This window comes from Crinia signifera, chromosome 3 (genome assembly GCF_055691185.1).
Source record: "Crinia signifera chromosome 3, ASM5569118v1, whole genome shotgun sequence".
NCBI classification, from domain to species: Eukaryota; Metazoa; Chordata; class Amphibia; order Anura; family Myobatrachidae; genus Crinia; species Crinia signifera.
In genome coordinates, this window is record NC_139219.1 from 77,639,121 (window position 1) to 77,659,037 (window position 19,917).

The following is a 19,917-nucleotide window of genomic DNA, read 5'->3' on the forward strand; positions in this document are numbered from 1 at the left end:
ATAAACCACCATTTCCTCATGGAAACAGGTTTTCAGCCCCACTCCCCTAATCCTTCCTCACCTCACTCTAAATGGGCTCCCTGGCACACATATATGTCTGCTAGAGAGGGCACGAGACTCTTCCCCTCAACCATGCCTGGACAAACCACCCTCCTTAGCCTGAATGAACCCCCAGACTCGGATCCAGACCCTCCCTCACCCCCTACCTAGGTCTGACTGAGGCTTCCCACTCTAGTCTAACTTTATACCAAATTTGTATTGTATGTCTGTCTTCAGCTCGCTCTGCGTAGCGTTCTATTATATCTGCTATGGGCATGTATAAAACTCTGTATGTAATCTATTATTGTCCTATATTGTTTTCACCCCCCGATTGCAGTCCCGCCCTCCCCCCCCCCCACCCCCTTCCCCCCCCCCATGGCTCTCCCCTTTTCTTTTCTGTACCCCATATATAAATTTGTGTCAATAAAAATCTATTGATGGAAAAAAAAAAAAAGATTTGTTCAAATCTCTCTCCCATAGGGATTGAGGTTTCAATTTGGTCTTACTATCCAAGGATAATAAGTATGAGTACCACCATGATATGCCACCTTTATGTGAGTAGTCACAGGTCTTTGTTTTAAGAAAGGCTGGAAAGTATGGGTTTTTGGGAGGTGTACCAAGGTGTGAGTGTAACCAGCTTCTGATTTGAAGATAAATGAAAAAATCCTGTTTGGGGATATTAAATTTCTGTTGTAGGTAACTAAAGGGAACGAGATTATCCTCGACATACAGGTCTCCCACTGATTCGAACCACATGATTTTTGAACTACACCCGATTTTTGACTACACTACAATAGTAAATTACAGGGTACATGTAATCTAGTTACAAAATACCTGCCTGCACCTGCTTTTTGCCTTGCGATATAGATTATGCCGGAGCGCGCACCGAATTGCAAGGAAAAATAAACACTGTGTGAATTAAAATGTGATAATCAAACAGTGTGTGGACACCTATAGTGTGGAGGTGATAGAGAGCTGGGACTAGAGTCACCAGGCCAGCATTTTCCATCCTCAGTCCCCCAAGACACACTAACAGTCCAGTTTTTAACCATAGCCATACTTGAGAACAGGTGACTTAATTAATACCTCAGTTATTTTTGTTTTAATCATCTGTATTCCAGCAGAGATATCCTTAAAACCTGGAATGCTAGTGTTCTTTGAGGACCAAGGAAAGGAAACACTGACACTAGACCATTGGCTTACCAGCTAAATGTCTGGTGGAAGTCACATACTGGGAATCATGTACTGAGAAATGTTAATATAGATGCAATGGTATTAACGTTACTAAGCATTGTGGCATCATTAGGCAGTTTACAAAGAATCAGAGGGTTTCTGAACCTGGTATCCTGATTTAATTAAATAGCCTTTCCTGCGCCGCAGGGCTTACAGCAGGAAATTAGCAAATAATCGAGTATCCCACATAGAGCACACTAAAGATAACGAGTTCTGTAGACAGAGGGCGGGATGTTCAAACATCAGCAGCCCAGCTCCACCCCCTCTACCGCTCATCGCATACATAATTATGGCAAATGACAGCTCTTCCGTTAAGAGCTGTCCTTTGCGGTAAGAGTCAGCAGGTCCCACCGGGACCCAGCGGCTCTCCCCTCCCTCCCTTACTGGCGCTACTGCGCCGGGCTCTCCTCCTCCCTGCACCCGGAAGAGGATCATAGTGCGGGGAGGAGGAGGTCACAGGTCCGGGCAGCACAGCTCTGTGCTGCCCGAACACAGGTGAGGGGGGGGGGGGTCGGTGCAGGGCAGTGGTGGGTTGCGTTAGAAGCCCACAGGCTTCTATGGGGCATCGACAGATTTTTCTGGCGATGCCCCCCGTCGCGGTAACCCGGCGGGGGATGCTTAGAGCATCCCAAAATGCAGTAAAAGCCCCGATAATGGGGTTTTTACCGCATTTTTAGTTTAGAGAATCTCCCCCAGAAAGTTAAAAGAAAATTTCAGCTCTGGACTTCCCTGTAGCTGAGATTCAGGCTGAGACTAAAGGTGCCCATACACTATGCGATATACAAGTAATTTGGCCACTTTCTGTGCGATTACACCGCAATCAAATAAAAAGCATCCAAATGGCATGTATTTGACAGCAAGTCCGATATTATGCATGGTGTCACATTCGATATAACACATCCGATCCTGCAGCCCTAAACTGGAAGAAGTTGCCCTAGAGCATGCATGTCCAAACTGTGGCCCTCCAGCTGTTGTGAAACTACACATCCCAGCATGCCTTGCCATAGTTTTAGCATTCCCTAATAGTAAAACTGTGGCAAGGCATGATGGGACTTGCAGTTTTACAACAGCTGGAGGGCCATAGTTTGGACATGCCTGCCATAGAGTATGTATGGCTTAAGACAGAGCCTCCAGCAGAACAGTGTAGCCTGTAAAGGAAGAGATGCCACCTGCTGGGGGACACCCCTCATGGCAGAATTCACTCACACACACACCTTACTTTTTTTTTCTCCTAGTATTTAATACTTGATTCAGGAAGAGCTCTCTTAGTTAAAAAAAAGAAAGCAAAAACGTTCCCCTCTAGCTTGTGCCTTATAAGAAGTGCCTGGCACTGCAATGGTTGCCAGCCATGCCCGCTAAAAGGTCATACACACAGTGCGATTTTGGCTTAATTTTTTACAATTTTAATGAGGGATCGGATGAAAAGTGTCACATCACATGTAATTTCCCTCCAATCCCTCGTTCTCAAAGCTCGAAATTGAATGAAAAGTGGCCAATATCTAACTTGTGGATGGGGCCTTTACTCACCAAGAGAAAAAGCTAATAATTGTTCTGATATGGTTTAAAAATAAAACTTAAGCTTTCAGCATACCAAATAGCCAAGGGGGGAGATTCTCTAAACTAAAAATGCGGTAAAAACTCGGTTATCAACCTGCCCCGCACCGACCTACCGCCGCCCCGCACCAACCCCCCCTCACCTGTGTCCCGGCAGCACAGAGCTGTGCTGCCCGAACATGTGACCTCCTCCTCTCTGCACTTTACATCCTCTTCCAGGTGCAGGGAGGAGGAGAGCCAGCCCCCCCTGCAGCACCAGCAGCCGGGTAAGAGAGGGAGGGGGTGCAAGAGCTGTCTTTTGTGATAATTATCGCATATGTTAGATCATATGCGATAATTATGTTTGCGGTAGCCGGCGGTAAGGGGGCGCGGATGTTAGAGCATCCCCCCAAGTCCTTTTACTCACTAGTCCAGTGTGAGTCCTCGTATTATATCAATAAATTGTCATTGTTTGTCAGTGCTTTTAGAAGGTAAGGAAAATGGAACTTGAAGACTGTATCAGAGGACTTTTATGAACAGAAGAGTTACCAGCCTGGACAAGATAACAGTAATGTCAGCACTGGCGACCCAAATAGAGCAACACTTGAATTTGCCCCAATGGGCACCATCTAGTGGCCCGACAGCATTAAATAAAACATGTGTTTCCCCAGAGCTAGCAGGAGCAACTTTGGGCTTTTATTATCTATAATATATATGTCTAGTGTCTGCCTTGCAAACACTGCCATCTGTTGGCAGTGTCTGCCTTGCAAACACTGCCATCTGTTGGCTTGAAGTGGAACTACATCTCTTTTTATCTCACACATGCACAAACACAGAAGGTAGCAGACTAGCATTTGAAGCTTTAGCTTTCATAGGCCTCTGTAAACCAGGCTTGCCTACTTTCTGGCTGCAGCCAGCTCAATGAGGCAGGGGGGCGGAGCCACCACTGGGAGTGAAAGGGGTGAGGTGGAATCATAGGAGGCACACTGGGGGGGTGTTGCCAAAGCGTTTGCATTTCTGGGGGGCCAACCCTGCTGTAAACCCACAACATTATATATAGTTTCATTTTCACTGGGTAGTTGCAAGAACGCTGCTTTATGGTTTGTAAAGGGATCTTTGAGGTAGAAAGCAGAGAAATTGAAACTTACCATTTAAATCATCAAACCCCAGGACAATATCTGAGAAATTTCCATCTTTATCTTTAGTTTCTAAGCGAGTTATGATACAGCCAAAGGAAATTATTTCTGCCTTTACACAGTCTGATTCAAGGTGAAACGCCTCCACAGTGCCTCCGCCGGGCAGGTTCCCATACACAGATCTGGTCACCGAAGTCATTGCACTGGTAAACTGTGACTGTAAAATGTAATATATTGTCAGTAAAGAGTGATGCAGAGAACAGACCTCCTGGTATAACATGGTAGGCAACCCTGATTATATATATATATATATATATATATATATATATATATATATATAAGGGCTTATGAGCGTATAAAAATACCCATTGTGACTGTAGATCATTTGGAAAAATTGTTACTTTTTATTGGTGATTCACTGTAATTGTAGTGATTAGAACTTTTACTGTACACTGCTATGCCCTCTGGGCAATTTTTATTAAATTGTTTCATTATATTTGAATGATTCCGTTCAATCAGCAAAGGTTAAGCGCACCCTGAAACCCCCCTCTTATATATATATATATACATATACACACTCGATGATGATGCCTGGCACTCCGCTTGATGTACAATAACTGGTACGGTGCACTGTAACCCGAACAAGCAGTGGTGCAAGTAGAATTTTTTTCTTGGTGGTACTGATAGCCTCCACCAAAAATGGGCGTGGCCATGCGTCATGAGGGGGCTAGGTCACACAAAGCTAGAGAAGTGACTAAACGACAATAGTAGCGTGGCATCAGGAGACAGTGAATGAGAAACAGGGAATGACTGGGGGTGGGTTGGCTCTTGCTTGGGGGAGAGCCGGGCAGCTTGTGCTTACAATTGTGGAGCCTGCTCTTCATGCTGTCAGCGCCGCTGATGCCTGTCAGTGTGACAGGCTAAATCAGCAGTAGCCGGTAGCTGCATTAAGCACCAATCAGAACGCTGGGTGGGCGGGCTGCGGATGCATTATATTTAGACTTAAAATAAAAATAGAATTGACAGTGGCTCAGGGGGTAAGTGGTACTGCGTACCTGCAACATATTTCTTACAGGTACTCCGTACCACGCCGTACCCCCTTACTTGCAACACTGCGAACAAGGGATATATACATGCAAATAAGTTTTTAGGCACTCGTATCATTCAGAAATTCAAAAATGGGTAGAAATGGGGAGACCCACACAGGGGTGAATGCCAACGTTTCGGGTGTTCAAACCCTTTATCAAGACGTCAGGACCTGGGTAGAAGTCCCGTGTAAATGGACATGTGTTGACCCAACACAGGGTCTGACCCGGGTTTTTGCGGCAGTGTAAAAGGGGTATACATTTGTACCTAAGTCAGCTTGATTATACCATCTGTAAATAAGCAGGGATAGCCATAAAACCTGGAATGTTGGAGAATGCCCCTTGCAGTCTATGTAGTTTGTTAGACCAGTGGTCCTCAACCTTGGGCCTCAAGTATCCCCAACTGTGCACCTTTTATAGGTCACCTGGCAGTTGCACAGGTGCACTCATTATTCACTGACACATTTTAAAAGATCACAGGTGGAGCTAATTATTTCACCTGTGATTCTGTGAGGAGACCAACAAAAAGTGAACTGTTGGGGGTACTTGAGGACCAAAATTGAGAACCAGTGTTAGAAAAGGGGCCTGATGCTGAGCTGACCAAAAGCCATAGATGTTCTCACTAAGGGGCACATTTATCAAGATCGCGGAATATTACCGCCCAGGATCGCATTGTAAAACGCGATCATATCACCTGAATGTATTATGTTTAAGGGGGCAGGGACAGGGCTCCGAAAGGAGCCCGCCCCTGTGATGCCCTGAGCCGTAAGCCGGGGGTTCCGCGCCGACTCCCCCCGCGATCCCGCTGACCGCACTGCTGCTCGGGCAGTGCGATGTGTAGCCATAGGCTACGATGGGCTATCGCCATATCAGAATGGCGATAGCCCAGGGGTGCGATGCCGGGCTGCCCGATGTTGATACATCGGGCAGCTTCGCATCCCCCATAGAAACCTATGGGGGATGCGGCCGGCGGCGCTGCAGGGGAGATCGCAGCAGGGATCGGAGATTCCTGCTGCGGTCCCCCTTTAATACATTTCAGTGCTACTTAATATTTGCGGTTAATCCCCAAAAACGGATGTTTTCGAGGATTTAGCCGCAAATATTGCTTGATAAATGGGCCCCATAGGGTGAGATGTACTAAGCCTTGAAAAGTGATAAGATGGAGAGTGATAAACCACCAGCCAACCAACTTCCAACTGTCATTTTCCAAACCCAGCCTGTAACACATGCCTCCCAACATGACCCTCCCCAGGAGGGACACAATGCTCTGCTCCTGGACTTTCTTCTTAATGTATGATTGCCATCACCTGTGGGGAGCTAGGTAATTGATAAGACAGGTGTTTCACCACAGGTGATGGCAATCCTACATTACCAGGGAAGTCTAAGAGCAGAGCATTGTGTCCCTCCTGGAGAGGGCCATGTTGGGAGGTATGGTAACATGGTAGTTAGGAGCTGATTGGCTGCTACTTTATCACTCTCCATTTTATTACTCTCCAAGCTTAGTACATCTGGTCCATAGCATGAGCAGAAATAAATGTTTCTTTGTCTGTATGCAGAATGGTACGTGGCACTGCAGTGTGCCTGCCTCCCATCTGTAAGCTTGGGTTGCTACTCATTATAATCAGCAGCATGGACTAGCGCCTGCCTAAACTTGCAGCAAAGCATTACATAACCAAACTGATCCTACATGAGAGTGGCTTGTTACAGCCAAGTTCTGACTCCTTGGTCTAATTCTGAGATGCAACTGTAACCCGTGGCCATACTTGCCCAGTACCGCAGAATGCGCAGTGTAAAAGTACACAATATGTACTGCAAACAGATCATACTTGCCTACCTGACCCTCTCCATGAGGGAGAGAATCCTCTCTCCAGGACTTCCCTGGTAATGTATGATTGCGATCACCTGTGGTGAAACACCATTCTTATCAATTACCTATCTCACCACAGGTGATGGCAATCATACATTACCGAGGAAGTCCAGGAACAGAGCATTTTCTCCCTGAAGGAGAGAGTCAGACAGGCAAGTATGATAACAGGTAGCTATTGATCTCTGCATCAGGCCCATTGAGATTAGTGTCTAATGTGCACGGAGACCTCACGCCCCCTGCGTCTGCCCTCAAATAACATACATAGAGCTGTGACCCTTCGGCAACCATTATAGCTTACCATTCTGGGCGGGATGTGCCAACCTCTTGCGGTACATCCCACCACTCATCGCGGCGATACTAATCCCATTTGCGAAGGCCAGCGCTCCAGATGAGAGCTGCCCTTTGCAATGGTCGCTAGACCCTGGATGTCCTTTATGCATGCAGGGAATGCAAGGAGTGACTTGGTGGTCACAGGGAATGCTGGGAGGGATCCGATCAATTGTTATTTAATTTTTTACAAGCAGTCTCCATATTTAATAGCCGCACCTCATATATTTAAATAATTTGTGCAGGAGGAGGTCATCTAAGCCACAGGTTCTCAAAGTCGGTGCTCAGGACCCCACACAGTGCATGTTTTGCAGGTCTCCTTGCAGAATCCGGCACTCTGAGCAGATGAGTCACAGAACCTGTGTGCCTTTGCAGTAGTTAGATAATCAGCAGTTGTGGAGATAGAGTATATATCAGACAGGAGCTGATTTTTGCTCTACTGATCCCTTTAGATGCAGCGCTATAGCATAGCGCTCAGTCATCGGACTGAATTCCATTATTCCTATGCTTAAAAGAAACATTGCATAACCCAGCTACGTTTTAATCATGTATGCAGGGGCGTAGCTAAAGGTTCATGGGCCCTGGTGCGAAAGGTCAGCTTGGGGCCTCCCTACATACAACAAAATTAAAATCTTGGTCTGTTTATATTTTAATGTAGACACATAATATGCCCCCACAGTGCCAAATACACATATGCCCCCACAGTGCCAGAAATGCCCCCACAGTGCCAAATAAACATATGCCCCCACAGTGCCAGAATTTCCCACCAGCAACTCACGATTGTTGCTGCAATGCTGCCTCTCCATCTGCTGCTGCTGCTGCTGCTGGGCGAGGGGGGGGGATCCGGTGGGGTTAGACAGCCTCCTGCTCTCCCTGGCCGCTTAGCCAGTCACTGGCTGCGGCCAGGCAGCCTCCTGCGCTGACCACGGCTTCCAGAACACGGCCGCGGCTACAGGAAAATGGCCGCCGGCATGTCCTCAGTGCAGGAGGCCGGCGGCCATTTTCCTGTAGCCGCGGCCGTGTTCTGGAAGCCGCGGCCAGCGCAGGAGGGCAGCCTGTGACTGGCTAAGCGGCCCGGGGGGACCTGCTGCCATCGGCCCCCCTGGCTCAGGGGCCCGGTCGCAGGTGCGACCGTTGCGACCCCTGTAGCTACGCCACTGCATGTATGTATGTTTTCACTTCACAGAACTGCTATGCACTTTATCGATTTGGCCGCACAGTACCGGTGCTCAGACACCAAGCCGGTTCCCTAGCAACGGTGGGCATCTCTGGACGCCGGGTCCTGGACAGCACGTCATTGTGTCACTTCCAGCCTGGGGTCCCGGCTGGGCACAGAGACACGAGAGGAAGGCGGCCTCTTTCTTATGTACATGATATAAGGTAACACCTTGTTTTACACTTGTTTGATGCTGTATACCTGACGACAAGGTGTCTATCACCCCAAAACGTTGTAATCATTACATTTCACTTGCTTGCTAAATCCTGAAGTGCTGTGTGTTGGGGTATATACTCTATTTCCACAACTGCTGATTATTTATTATTAATAATAATAATAATAATATTATTATGTTGTCTGCATTTCAAACACCACAGTACATGAATGTGTTAACATTGCTGCCAATGAGCTCTTTGGTAAAATAGTCGCACAAATGAGTTATTCATGCATCTGGGGACTGCAACCTTTGTACAGATAGTTACACAAACAGAGTTCTATGTCCTCTAACAAAGAATTAAACATTATAATGAACATCTGCACCATTATGTAGTGAGAAAAACAGGAAATACTGAACCTGAAAGCCAATGTCAGGAGCACAGACCCATGTGATCAGCGTTACACAGTGTATGAGCTGTGTGTGAGCAGCTGTAGGAGGAGAGGAGGCAGAGCAGAAGGCAGGCAGACTATCCTCCTCCTATCACTGCTGAGCATTTCCAAACCTCAGTATACAGGAACAGTCAGTCAGTGGGAAAAGAGCGACTACTATATGCACTTTGGTCTGCAACTAAATCGTGTTTCTGGTTAGGTTATCCCTGCTCTGTGTGTGACAGACACCTGAAATCCCAGTGTAGTCTGGATCTGCTTTTCTATACTGCTCTTATAATCATGCTACATTAGAAATTACTAAAAGGGAATAATCGTATATAATAAGTGACTAGGGTTACCACCTTTGTGTTGAGAGATTCCCGGACAGTGGCCCACCCATTGACACACCCACAGCCCACCCACTGACCTGCCCCCAGCCCCACCCCTTGACCCGCCTTATGTTTTTTTTTTTAAACCTTTGCTTCAATTTCATTCTTGATTTTGCAAACCATAATGCCAGTTACATGTTACATCACACACAGTAATGCCCATTACACGTTATGCCACACACCGTGATGCTCATTACCATAGGCGTGCGCACATTGAGTGTTAAGGGTGCACCGGCACCCCCTAATGCTGTGCCCCCACCCCCACACTTATTGCTGCTAGTAATACCAGCAATACCTTTATACCAAAGACTTTTGCTTTTTAGACCTGTATTCTGTTAAAATAAGCGTCCATCAATCAATTATGTGTGTTTTGCATTATTAATTGTATTACACCATTGTGATATCACTACATATCTGTGTCATCCAGATATGATTTTTACTTTATTTGCATGTACTGTTACACAGAGTAATTAGAAGATTAAAACTGAAATAGGCAGGATATAATGGTGTGGCTGGAGCTACTGTGTAGCTCTATGGGCGCTGACAAGGGGTGTTTTGTAAAGCTGCTACCTATGGGACTGAGTGGGTCCCAAAACAACAGAGAAGAAATACAAAAAAAGAGAGGTAGCGCTATAACCAATGAGGATTTTAAAATAAAATGACATTTATTGGTACACATACATATTCATTTGTATAAAAAATGGAAATTAAAAACAATGCTCACTGCCCACTTTTAACGGTATTTTGTAGGGGGGGAGAAGGGATCCGCTCCTATTGATGTCGCCAGTTGGTGAAATAGGGGACCAGTTGGTGAAACAGGGGATTATTAAACTTCCCTGATCCAAGGAATGTTAAATGGTGGATATAATTACCAGTGCAGTCCTTTTTGGTCGGTTCCTCTGGGAGATCTTTACTTCCTTATAGGAAAGCATGGTAGCTGTGTCATCCCATGTTGATGGAACATGAGGAAGGTCCACTTGTGGGGCTGAAGATGTATTGTACGTCCACTGGTGGCAGTTGGGGGCGAGTGAGTGTGGCAGCTTCTGACGCGTTTCACTGTCACAATATAATGGTGTGGCTGAGAGACATTTTATATTGTAGTGAGTGCACGCCTGATTGGCGGTGTTAGACATGCCCAATAGGTGGTGCTAGCACACCGCTTTGACAGTGCACCCCCTAATAAAATGTGCTGCGCACGCCTATGCCCATTACATGTTACGCCATACACCGCAATGCCTATTACACATTATGCCAGGACTCAACAAGTTTTTTGTAAAGGAGGGACAATATGGACAGTCACAAAATGTTCAACATAATGCAGATTACACGTCACACACACCCATTGCATAGTATACCGCATGCCATAATGTTCATTACATGTTATGCCACACACCGTAATATCCATTACATGTTATACCAAACACCATAATGCCCATTACATGTTATACCAAACACCATAATGCCCATTACACGTTATACCAAACAATGTAATGCCCATTACACGTCATATTAAACATCGTAATGCCCATTACACATTATATTAAACGCCGTAATGCCCATTACACATTATACCAAACACCGTAATGCCCATTACACATTATGCCACACACTGTAATGCCCATTATATATAATACCAATCACTGTAAAGCCTATTATGTATAAGTGCTGCTTACCTACATGCTCATTTCATTCTTGATGCCAAGCCTTTCATATTTCATGCTCGATGTCAGGGATTGCATGCTCTGTGCCAGGGGGTACATACACTATGCCAGGGGTTATATGCTTTGCCAGGGGTAACATGCTCATTGCCAAGGGGGAAGTAAGAGGTGAGGCCAGGCAGGGGGAGTGGTGAGGCAGGCAGCCGGGCAGAGAACTGAAGGAACTAAGAAGGGCAGCCCCCCCCAGCGGCTCTATGGCTGTCAGAGCAGGTCTGCAGTATTTGAATCTCGTGCTAGCTCACATGGTCCGGCAGCCAATCAGGAGCCGCCACTTCCGATTGGCTGTGAGAGCCGGGACGAGATTTCAATTAGTCACAGATTTGCTCTGTCTTCGTCGGGCCAGCCAGCAGTGGCTACTATCGCTGCTGGAGCTTAGTCTCCAGCGATGGTAAGAGGAAGCATGGCTGCCCGACCCTCCCTCCCTGCTCTGTTCCCGGACAATGTATAGTACCGGACGAGTGGTAACCCTATCTCCATTCCAAGCGCAGGCCAAAAGACAATGCATGGCAGTAGTAAAGTCTGTCCTAATCTGACCCGGCCTGGAACTGCATTCCAAATTTGGGGTCATACTCCACTCTGGAGTGGGTGTCGGACGCGTTCCCGACAGTCGGGATCACGACAGTCATTTACCCGACATCGGGATCCCAACTGTCAAAACACCGACAGCCAGGTGCCCGACGGCCACCCAATATTTTCCCTCGTGGGGATCCACGACCCCCATAGAGGGAGAATAGAATAGGTGGCTCGCATAGCGAGCCACCGTGCCCGCAGCTTGGCGAGTGCAGCTAGCCCGCAATAGGCTTTTTTGCGTTCTTGCCATGCTGTCTGAGTACAGACAGTCGGGATCCCGACGTCAGGCTAACGACTGTCGGATCCCGACTGTCGGAGCCCCATACCACACCCTCTGGACTTTGGCCCTTATTCAGATCTGATCACAGTACCAATTTGTTTGGAAAATGGGCAAAACCATGTGCACTGCAGGTGGGGCAGATGTAACATCTATAGAGAGAGTTAGATTTGTGTGAGTTATTTTATTTCTGTGCAGGGTAAATACTGGCTGCATTATTTTTCCACTACAATTAAGATTTCAATTTCAACACTCCCCACCCAAATTTAACACTCTCTGCACATGTTACATCTGCCCCACCTGCAGTGCACATGGTTTTGCCCATTTTACAAACTAATTTGTACTGCGATTAGATCTGAATAAGGGATGTTTGGAGCACTCAGTGCTGCCTGACCCCTCGGTCCATCATTCGATGGTCGGTGACCATCGGAGGATGGGGTAGGTTCCCACAGATAGAGGAGTTGTTCACATGAAACATCCACTCGCGGTCCATTCGCTCTGCATCTTACCGTGTGAGCGATCCATACGGTAGGCAGGGCTAAGATCACTCGGTTCCTGTCCATAATACGCATCCGTCCGAATCAACTAGAATAAGGGCCATTATGTAGAAGTTTGAGTCCAGCAGCGCACCGTCTTTGTATATGTCCTTCAGCGGTTGGCGGTGATTGTGACTGTACGGGCCGCCGTAGCGCTGGTGTCAAGTTGTCAAGCCTTTGACTGTGGGCCTAGACGCTGTAGATCTAATAGACCATACCCGTTTTAGGGATAGCAATGTTCGAGCACACGGAACTTACTTAATGCATTAATAGCATGGCAAGAGGACATGGTACACTAATAAGGTATCCATGTCGACCTATGTCAACATAGACAACTAAAAAACTTACGTCGAACTTTCCACAGCAACTTTTTGTTTGTGTTGACCTTTGACCATGTCGACTTAATGCATGTCGACCATTTTCATGTGTCAACCTTTTGCCCGTCAATTAATTGTGGTCGACCTATATCGATTGTCAACCTAGACACTGTCAACCTAACGATGCACACCGTGTTCATTTGGACATCTGAAAATCATGTTTAACCCTTTGAGTGCCATCATCTCTGTGAGAGATGTGCAAAATATCTACTACAAATGCCAGCGTCCCTCACATTTGTTATATAAATTCAAATAAACAATGTTGTGGAAAAAATTATTATTGGTGACATTTAATGGGATGAGATATTTTGACTTTTGCGAATTTTAGTAAAAAAAGAAAACAAAAGTCCGAATTCACACGTTTTCCGAAAATTGCACATTTAATACGATGCAATTGTGGTAAAAATCACACATTTTGACCTGTCGATTATTTTTTTTTTTTTTTTTTGCTCACAATTCAGTTCGCATCCAGATGTTTTCCCATTATAAAGTATACAACTTGCAATTTTTGGAAAACCAAAAATTGAAAACAAATAGACCAAGTTCATCATGGCAAGTTTGTCAGAACCATGCACAGACCAGTGTTCCGTCCCAAAAATGTGTAAAAGTAAAAATTTAATGGGGCGTGTCTACGATGGACACATAGGGGGAAATTTACTAAGAATACGAATACAAATAATTGTATTCGTATTCTCGCTACGAATGAATACGACTGCATACCTCGTATGCAAAGTCGTGTTCCGGAGGGGAATTTACAAAGCAGTCATATACGACTGCTTTGTAACCCTCCGATGTCGTATTAATTCAAATTAGCTGGCCATATATACGGCCGCTAATACGAATTCGTACAGGCAGTCTGCACGGATCAGTCAGATCCGTGCAGGCTGCAAGGTGTAAAAAAATATAGAACTAAAAATAAATAAATTAAAAAAAAAACAGCGTGGGGTCCCCCCCACAGCTGTAACCAACACCAGGCTGACAGAACCGGGGCCGGTAATTAAAAATCAGGGAACCCGACAAATAGGGGTTCCCCGACTTTTAACAACCAGCCCCAGGCTCCAGGTCCGGGGCTGGTTCCCAAAATACGGGGGGGACAAAATGAGTAGGGGTCCCCCGTATTTTAAGAACCAGCCCCAGGCCAAACCAGCCAGGGCCGGTGCTAGGGTGTTCGGCGCCCTCCTGCAAACTATAAATTTGCGCCCTTCCATACTTTACATAGGGACAGCGCACACTGCAAGAAAGATGTGTGGCCTCACAAGGAAGGAGCATGGCCACACAGTAGTACTGCCATTCCAAATTATACCACACAGTAGCACAATCTTATTCATATTATACAGCAGAAAAAAGGGGAGGAAAAGTACTCTCCTTTGTTTGGGGGCACGCTTTTGTAGAAAAAGAAATTTCTAAGTAATGATGATAGAATTTAAAACATAGCTTTTAATAATAGTACTAATAAAAGATTGTTGAAGGACAGGGACACAGACAAACTACACAAAACGTATAAGATTGGTTAGTATAACCAATAGTGACTCACTCGAGTCTCGTCAAAAAATTGCTGACGTAAAAGAAGTTAAATTACCAGATTTGTATAGTAAATAGACTAATATTAAAGTTTAATCACAATGGATAAGTCTATTATATACGTATTGCTGGTATTTTTACAAGCGAAATGAAAAGACGTATCATAAATATGGTCAACACCAATAATTGTATGGTGTGTACCCACATGCAAATTTCAGATTTTGTAAATTATATCAGAGTGCAGTAATTCTCTGGGTACAGTTTTTACTGAAATTTAAGCATCCAGGAAAGCGATGGTAGCCACAAGGTCTGGTGATTGCTGTATAGACTTATAATTTTTTGTCAAATGTATAGTAAGGTAAGAGTACCGTCACTGATGTTGTCCCGACCAACTAGTCCTAGTTCTGGGTCGAGGCAATATATATCTCAGTGCTGTGAAGCCAGATTTACAGAAATTAGAGAGTGAAAAAACGAATAAGCATCTGCTGTCTCTTGCCCCTGGATAAGGTGCCCTGTTGATAATATATCAGAGCAGGGTCTAGCCGAAATCCTTTCGGTAGAGATGAGAGTGCTGATGATATGGAAATGTGACAAGAGTGCCCAGATAGGGTGTGTAGAGACGACTTATATCAGGTGGATTGGTAGGCTGCTGCTTCCCATATGTCAGAACATTGATGGGAAGTGAGCGGTACACACCACACGATAGCGTTAATTGACAGAAAGGGATGTCTCCTTTCCCTTCATGCAAATATATGGTGCCCTGTTGCGCAGTGGACAGTGCAGGGTCTTGCCAAATTTCACATGAAGTAGGTAGGGAATCTCTTGAATAAAAGATGTGGAGAAGGAAGAGACAAAGAAGGAAAGACGCACTGATATACTGATAATAATTTTACAGTATTGCAAACAATGTTGCTTCAGTGCATAAGAAGAGTCTGGCGTTCAAATATGAGTATAAGTAATTATATACTACCCACAATCAAGATGGAGGTTAGTGTTGGGGATTTGCGTATATAAATGAATAATCAATACAGACAATCAGCAGGAAAGATAATCAGTGTAACCGTCAGGCGGCGGTAGTTATAACTGTGCAAGTCGGTGTGGCTAACACCGCTTACCTGCTGCAGGAGAGCTCCGTGTTCTCCGTGAGCTCTCAGCATGTGTCCTGGTCGGCGCTAGGTATCGGCGTCACTGTCAGCCGGCGCCGCAGGCAGTGTATGCGTGCAGACAGCTGTTTCGCTATGAGCTTCGTCAGCACCAGTGCCATATCTGCCCATTTTGGTGCCCTCTGCCAGAAAGGGAATTGTTGAGTGGCCCACCACAGTCAATACAGGGAGAGTGCGCAGCAAAAATGTGGGAGTGTGCCTTCATGGGGAAGGGGTGTGGCCACATAAAAGTACCAATAACATCATACTGCTCATAGCACATTATACCACACACAGTAATGCCCATTATACATTATGTGAGACATCTTGACGCCCCTAACACAATATGCAGCACACTGTTATTCCCATTACACATTATGCTACACACACTAATGCCCATAACACATTATACCACACACAGTAATGACCATTATACCATACATCATGATGCCCCTTACACAATATGCCACACACCCTAATGCCCGTAAGACATTATGACACACATTATGCTAAATGTAATGTCCTGAGTACTCCTGCATATGCCCACAGTAGTAGCGCAGCTTATACATATTGCCCACAGTTACCGACAGTAGTAGTAGTGCTTGCTGCTTATACATAATAAGTAACTGACAGTAGTATCTGTTTATACGCAATGCCCACAGCAGTTGCCGACAGAAGTAGCGCTGCTCATATGTAATGCCCACACCAGTGGCTAACAGTATTAGTGCTGATTATATGTAATGCCCACACCAGTTGCCAAGAGTAGTAGCGATGCTTATGCGTAACACTTGCACCAGTTGCCAACAGTAGAAGTGTTGCCTATACGTATGCCCACCCAACTTGCCAACAATAGTAATGCTGCCTATGCATAATGCGCACACCATTTGCCGACAGTAGTAATGCTGCCTATACATATGCCAACACCAGTTGCTGACAGTAGTAACGCTACCTATACATATGCCCCCACCAGTTGCAGGCATTAGTAATGCCCACACCAGTTACCTACAGTAGTAGCGCTGCCTATACATATGCCCATACCAGCATGTGCAGAAATTTGTAAAGGTGTGTGCACACTTGTACAATTTAGTCTATATTTACAGTTTAGCCTATCTGCATACAATTTAGACTATATAGTGCAGTGGTGGGCAACAGGCGGCCCGCGAGACGCTCAGGTCTGGCCCGCAGCGCTGACCTCTATCACTATGACAAGCGGCCCAACTAGCTGAGCCGCTTGTCAATTAACCGGCAGCTGCAGGGCTAAACGAAGCGCAGTGCCGCCGATGCCTGACTGCGCCCACCGCGCACAGCATTACTGGGAGTGTGGGAGGGAACGTGGTGACGCGGCGGCTGCCTCCCCGCCATTGGTTAGTGTGACCGCGTCCCCTCCCAGTAATGCTGTGCGGGGCGGGAGCGGTCGGACATCGGCGGCACTGCATTTATTTTAGCCCTGTGGAGTGACTGACGACTGCTAGCACTGGCACCAGAAAGTCCTGCATGATCCTCCTGTCCTGACTCCCCTCGCTCAGGCTCCCCGCTGAGTGGCTGCAGTTTTTTGGTGGGTGATGTTCTGATAGGGATGTGAAGGAAGTGCAGTGATGAGGGGCATGAATGAAATGTAAAGTAAATTTGGGTGATCAGAGGGTGCTCGCTGATAGGGGGTACAGTGGTGGGCAGGAAATGAGGGGGTGTGATGGGGATGCTATGAGGGATTGCGCAGTGATGGGGATGCTATGAGGGATTGCGCAGTGATGGGGATGCTATGAGGGATTGCGCAGTGATGGGGATGCTATGAGGGATTGCGCAGTGATGGGGATGCTATGAGGGTTTGCGCAGTGATGGGGATGCTATGAGGGATTGCACAGTGATGGGGATGCTATGAGGGATTGCGCAGTGATGGGGATGCTATGAGGGATTGCGCAGTGATGGGGATGCTATGAGGGATTGCGCACTATGGGGTTGCTATGAGGGATTGCGCAGTGATGGGGATGCTATGAGGGATTGCGCAGTGATGGGGATGCTATGAGGGATTGCGCAGTGATGCGGATGCTATGAGGGATTGCGCAGTGATGGGGATGCTATCAGGGATTGCGCAGTGATGGGGATGCTATGAGGGATTGCGCAGTGATGGGGATGCTATGAGGGATTGCGCAGTGATGGGGATGCTATGAGGGATTGCGCAGTGATGGGGATGCTTTGAGGGATTGCGCAGTGATGGGGATGCTATGAGGGATTGCGCAGTGATGGGGATGCTATGAGGGATTGCGCAGTGATGGGGATGCTATGAGGGATTGCGCAGTGATGGAGATGCTATGAGGGATTGCGCAGTGATGGGATGCTATGAGGGATTGCGCAGTGATGGGGATGCTATGAGGGAATGCGCAGTGATGGGGATGCTATGAGGGATTGCGCAGTGATGGGGATGCTATGAGGGATTGCGCAGTGATGGAGAAGTGATGAAGGTGTGCGCAGTGATTGGTATTGATGGTGGGGTGAGTGCCCATGTCGGATTGCTTCGTGCAGGGCACATCGCATCAACTATGGAAATAGTGACCCTTAAAAATTAAAAGTAAGAAGCTGCTTCTGCCAGCCTATATTACGATATGTGAAAATATACTGTGTGTGTGTGTATATATATAATAAATATATATATATATATATATATATATATATATATAATCCGGGGTGTATCTACACCTATATAGATCACCCAGGGTTTTCCCCTTGACTCTTCGTTGATTTCATTGTACCACTGAACTTAAAGCCTCTTGAGAAAGATCCCCTCTAGTGGGATCGAAACGTCGGGGCATGTTCTATAAAACACTTGTGAACTTATCTACTTGACACCGTGTGCAAATTGAATAAACTTCAGCTATTTGGATTTTACCAACTTGTTTGGAACTCATACTTTGGAGAGTGCTGGATATTCTACACCTATATAGGTGTAGATACACCCCGGATTATAATTGGACATACGCTTCGCACGCATCTCCTTTATCTGGCACCCCGTGACATCTCAATTATTAGTGAGAGTGCGGTCTATACCTGGAACTATATATATATATATATATATATATATATACTACTAATACTACTCACCTGGTCCTCTAGCGACCATCCCGGCATCTTCTCTTCAAGTCGCGCTGCTCCCGGCTGCAGTGGTACCCGCTCCGCTCGGACACTCAGAGATATTCATATTTCCCCGCCTCTACTCAGAATGATTTCTATTGGCCGCCTAGCGGCCAATTAGGAACCAAGAAAGTCGGTTCCTGATTGGCCGCTAGGCGGCCAATATAAATCATTCTGAGTAGAGGCGGGGAAAGATGAATATCTCTGCGTCTCTCCAGTGTCCGTGTCCGAGTGGAGTGGGTACCAGCAGCCGGGAGCAGCGCGACTTGAAGAGAAGATGCCGGGATGGTCGCCAGAGGACCAGGTGAGTAGGATTTCCTTCCACAGGTACCCCTTTGGATTACAACGGATCCTGGACCCCGGACTCTTCAGCCCTGGAGCCCCGGACCCGGACCAGCCCCGGAACCAAGGCCCCGGAACCAAGCCACCGGTCCGGACCCAGGGACCTAACGACAGGCTCAAGATAGGTAAGATACTACTAAATCATCTTAGTAAATTTCCCCCATAGAGTCAGCTAAACTCCGTTGCACTCCTCCAAATAAATCATGTACTGCCATCCAGAGAGCGCTCGCCTTACACAAACTCCACACAGAGGTGGGGGGAGCTGCCAGGCACACTGCATGTGCCTTGCTGCGGGCGGTAAAATATTAATCTGCGCAGGCAGCTGCGGCGCTGCTTTCAGTTGAACCCCTCCAGGTGAAATCTTGCTGCTGCATACCTGGGGGGGGGGGGGGTTGTGGATGAGGCCGCAGTGTAAAAATAAAGCAGCCAGTATTTACCCTGCACAGAAACAAAATAACTCACCCAAATCTAATTTTCTCTGCACATTTTACATCTGCCCCCCTGCAGTGCACATGGTTTTGCCCATCTAAGAAGGATTTTGTCAGAAAGAGTGAACTAGAACAAGGCCCTAAGTAAGAACAAAGGGTCTTCACCAGAGCCCTAAATATACTAAATTGATAAGGTATTTGTTCAGACAATAATACGCCTTGACCAAAATATGTGAACAAAATAAGATACACAAAGGAATAAAGCTGTGTACACACGGGGCGATAGGGGCTGAAATCGCTGGAAATATGGTCGCTGGCGACCATATTGCCAGTGATTGGAGTGTGCCCCAGCGATGCGCGCTCCCATTTTAAGCCCCGTTCTAATCTTTGGTCGCTGATGAAAAGGAGAAACTGAGCAATATATTGCTCAGCCATATATTGCTAGCAATATATGGCTGAGCAATATATCT

At 46.4% G+C, this 19,917-nt stretch overlaps 1 protein-coding gene across 2 annotated transcripts in view; it reads right to left on the reverse strand.

The window, feature by feature from the left end:
* The window catches only part of GALM (galactose mutarotase), a 34,985-nt gene extending 25,838 nt beyond the window's left edge, over window positions 1–9,147 (reverse strand). For both annotated transcript variants that reach the window (XM_083176083.1, XM_083176082.1), the window contains exons 1-2: window positions 9,011–9,147; window positions 3,954–4,158 (exon numbers count right to left, since the gene is read on the reverse strand). In XM_083176083.1, coding sequence (XP_083032209.1) covers window positions 3,954–4,140 — 187 coding nt within the window. In that variant the 5' untranslated portion in view covers window positions 4,141–4,158; window positions 9,011–9,147. The remainder of the gene's footprint in view (window positions 1–3,953; window positions 4,159–9,010) is intronic.
* Between the last annotated feature and the right edge of the window lie 10,770 nt (window positions 9,148–19,917).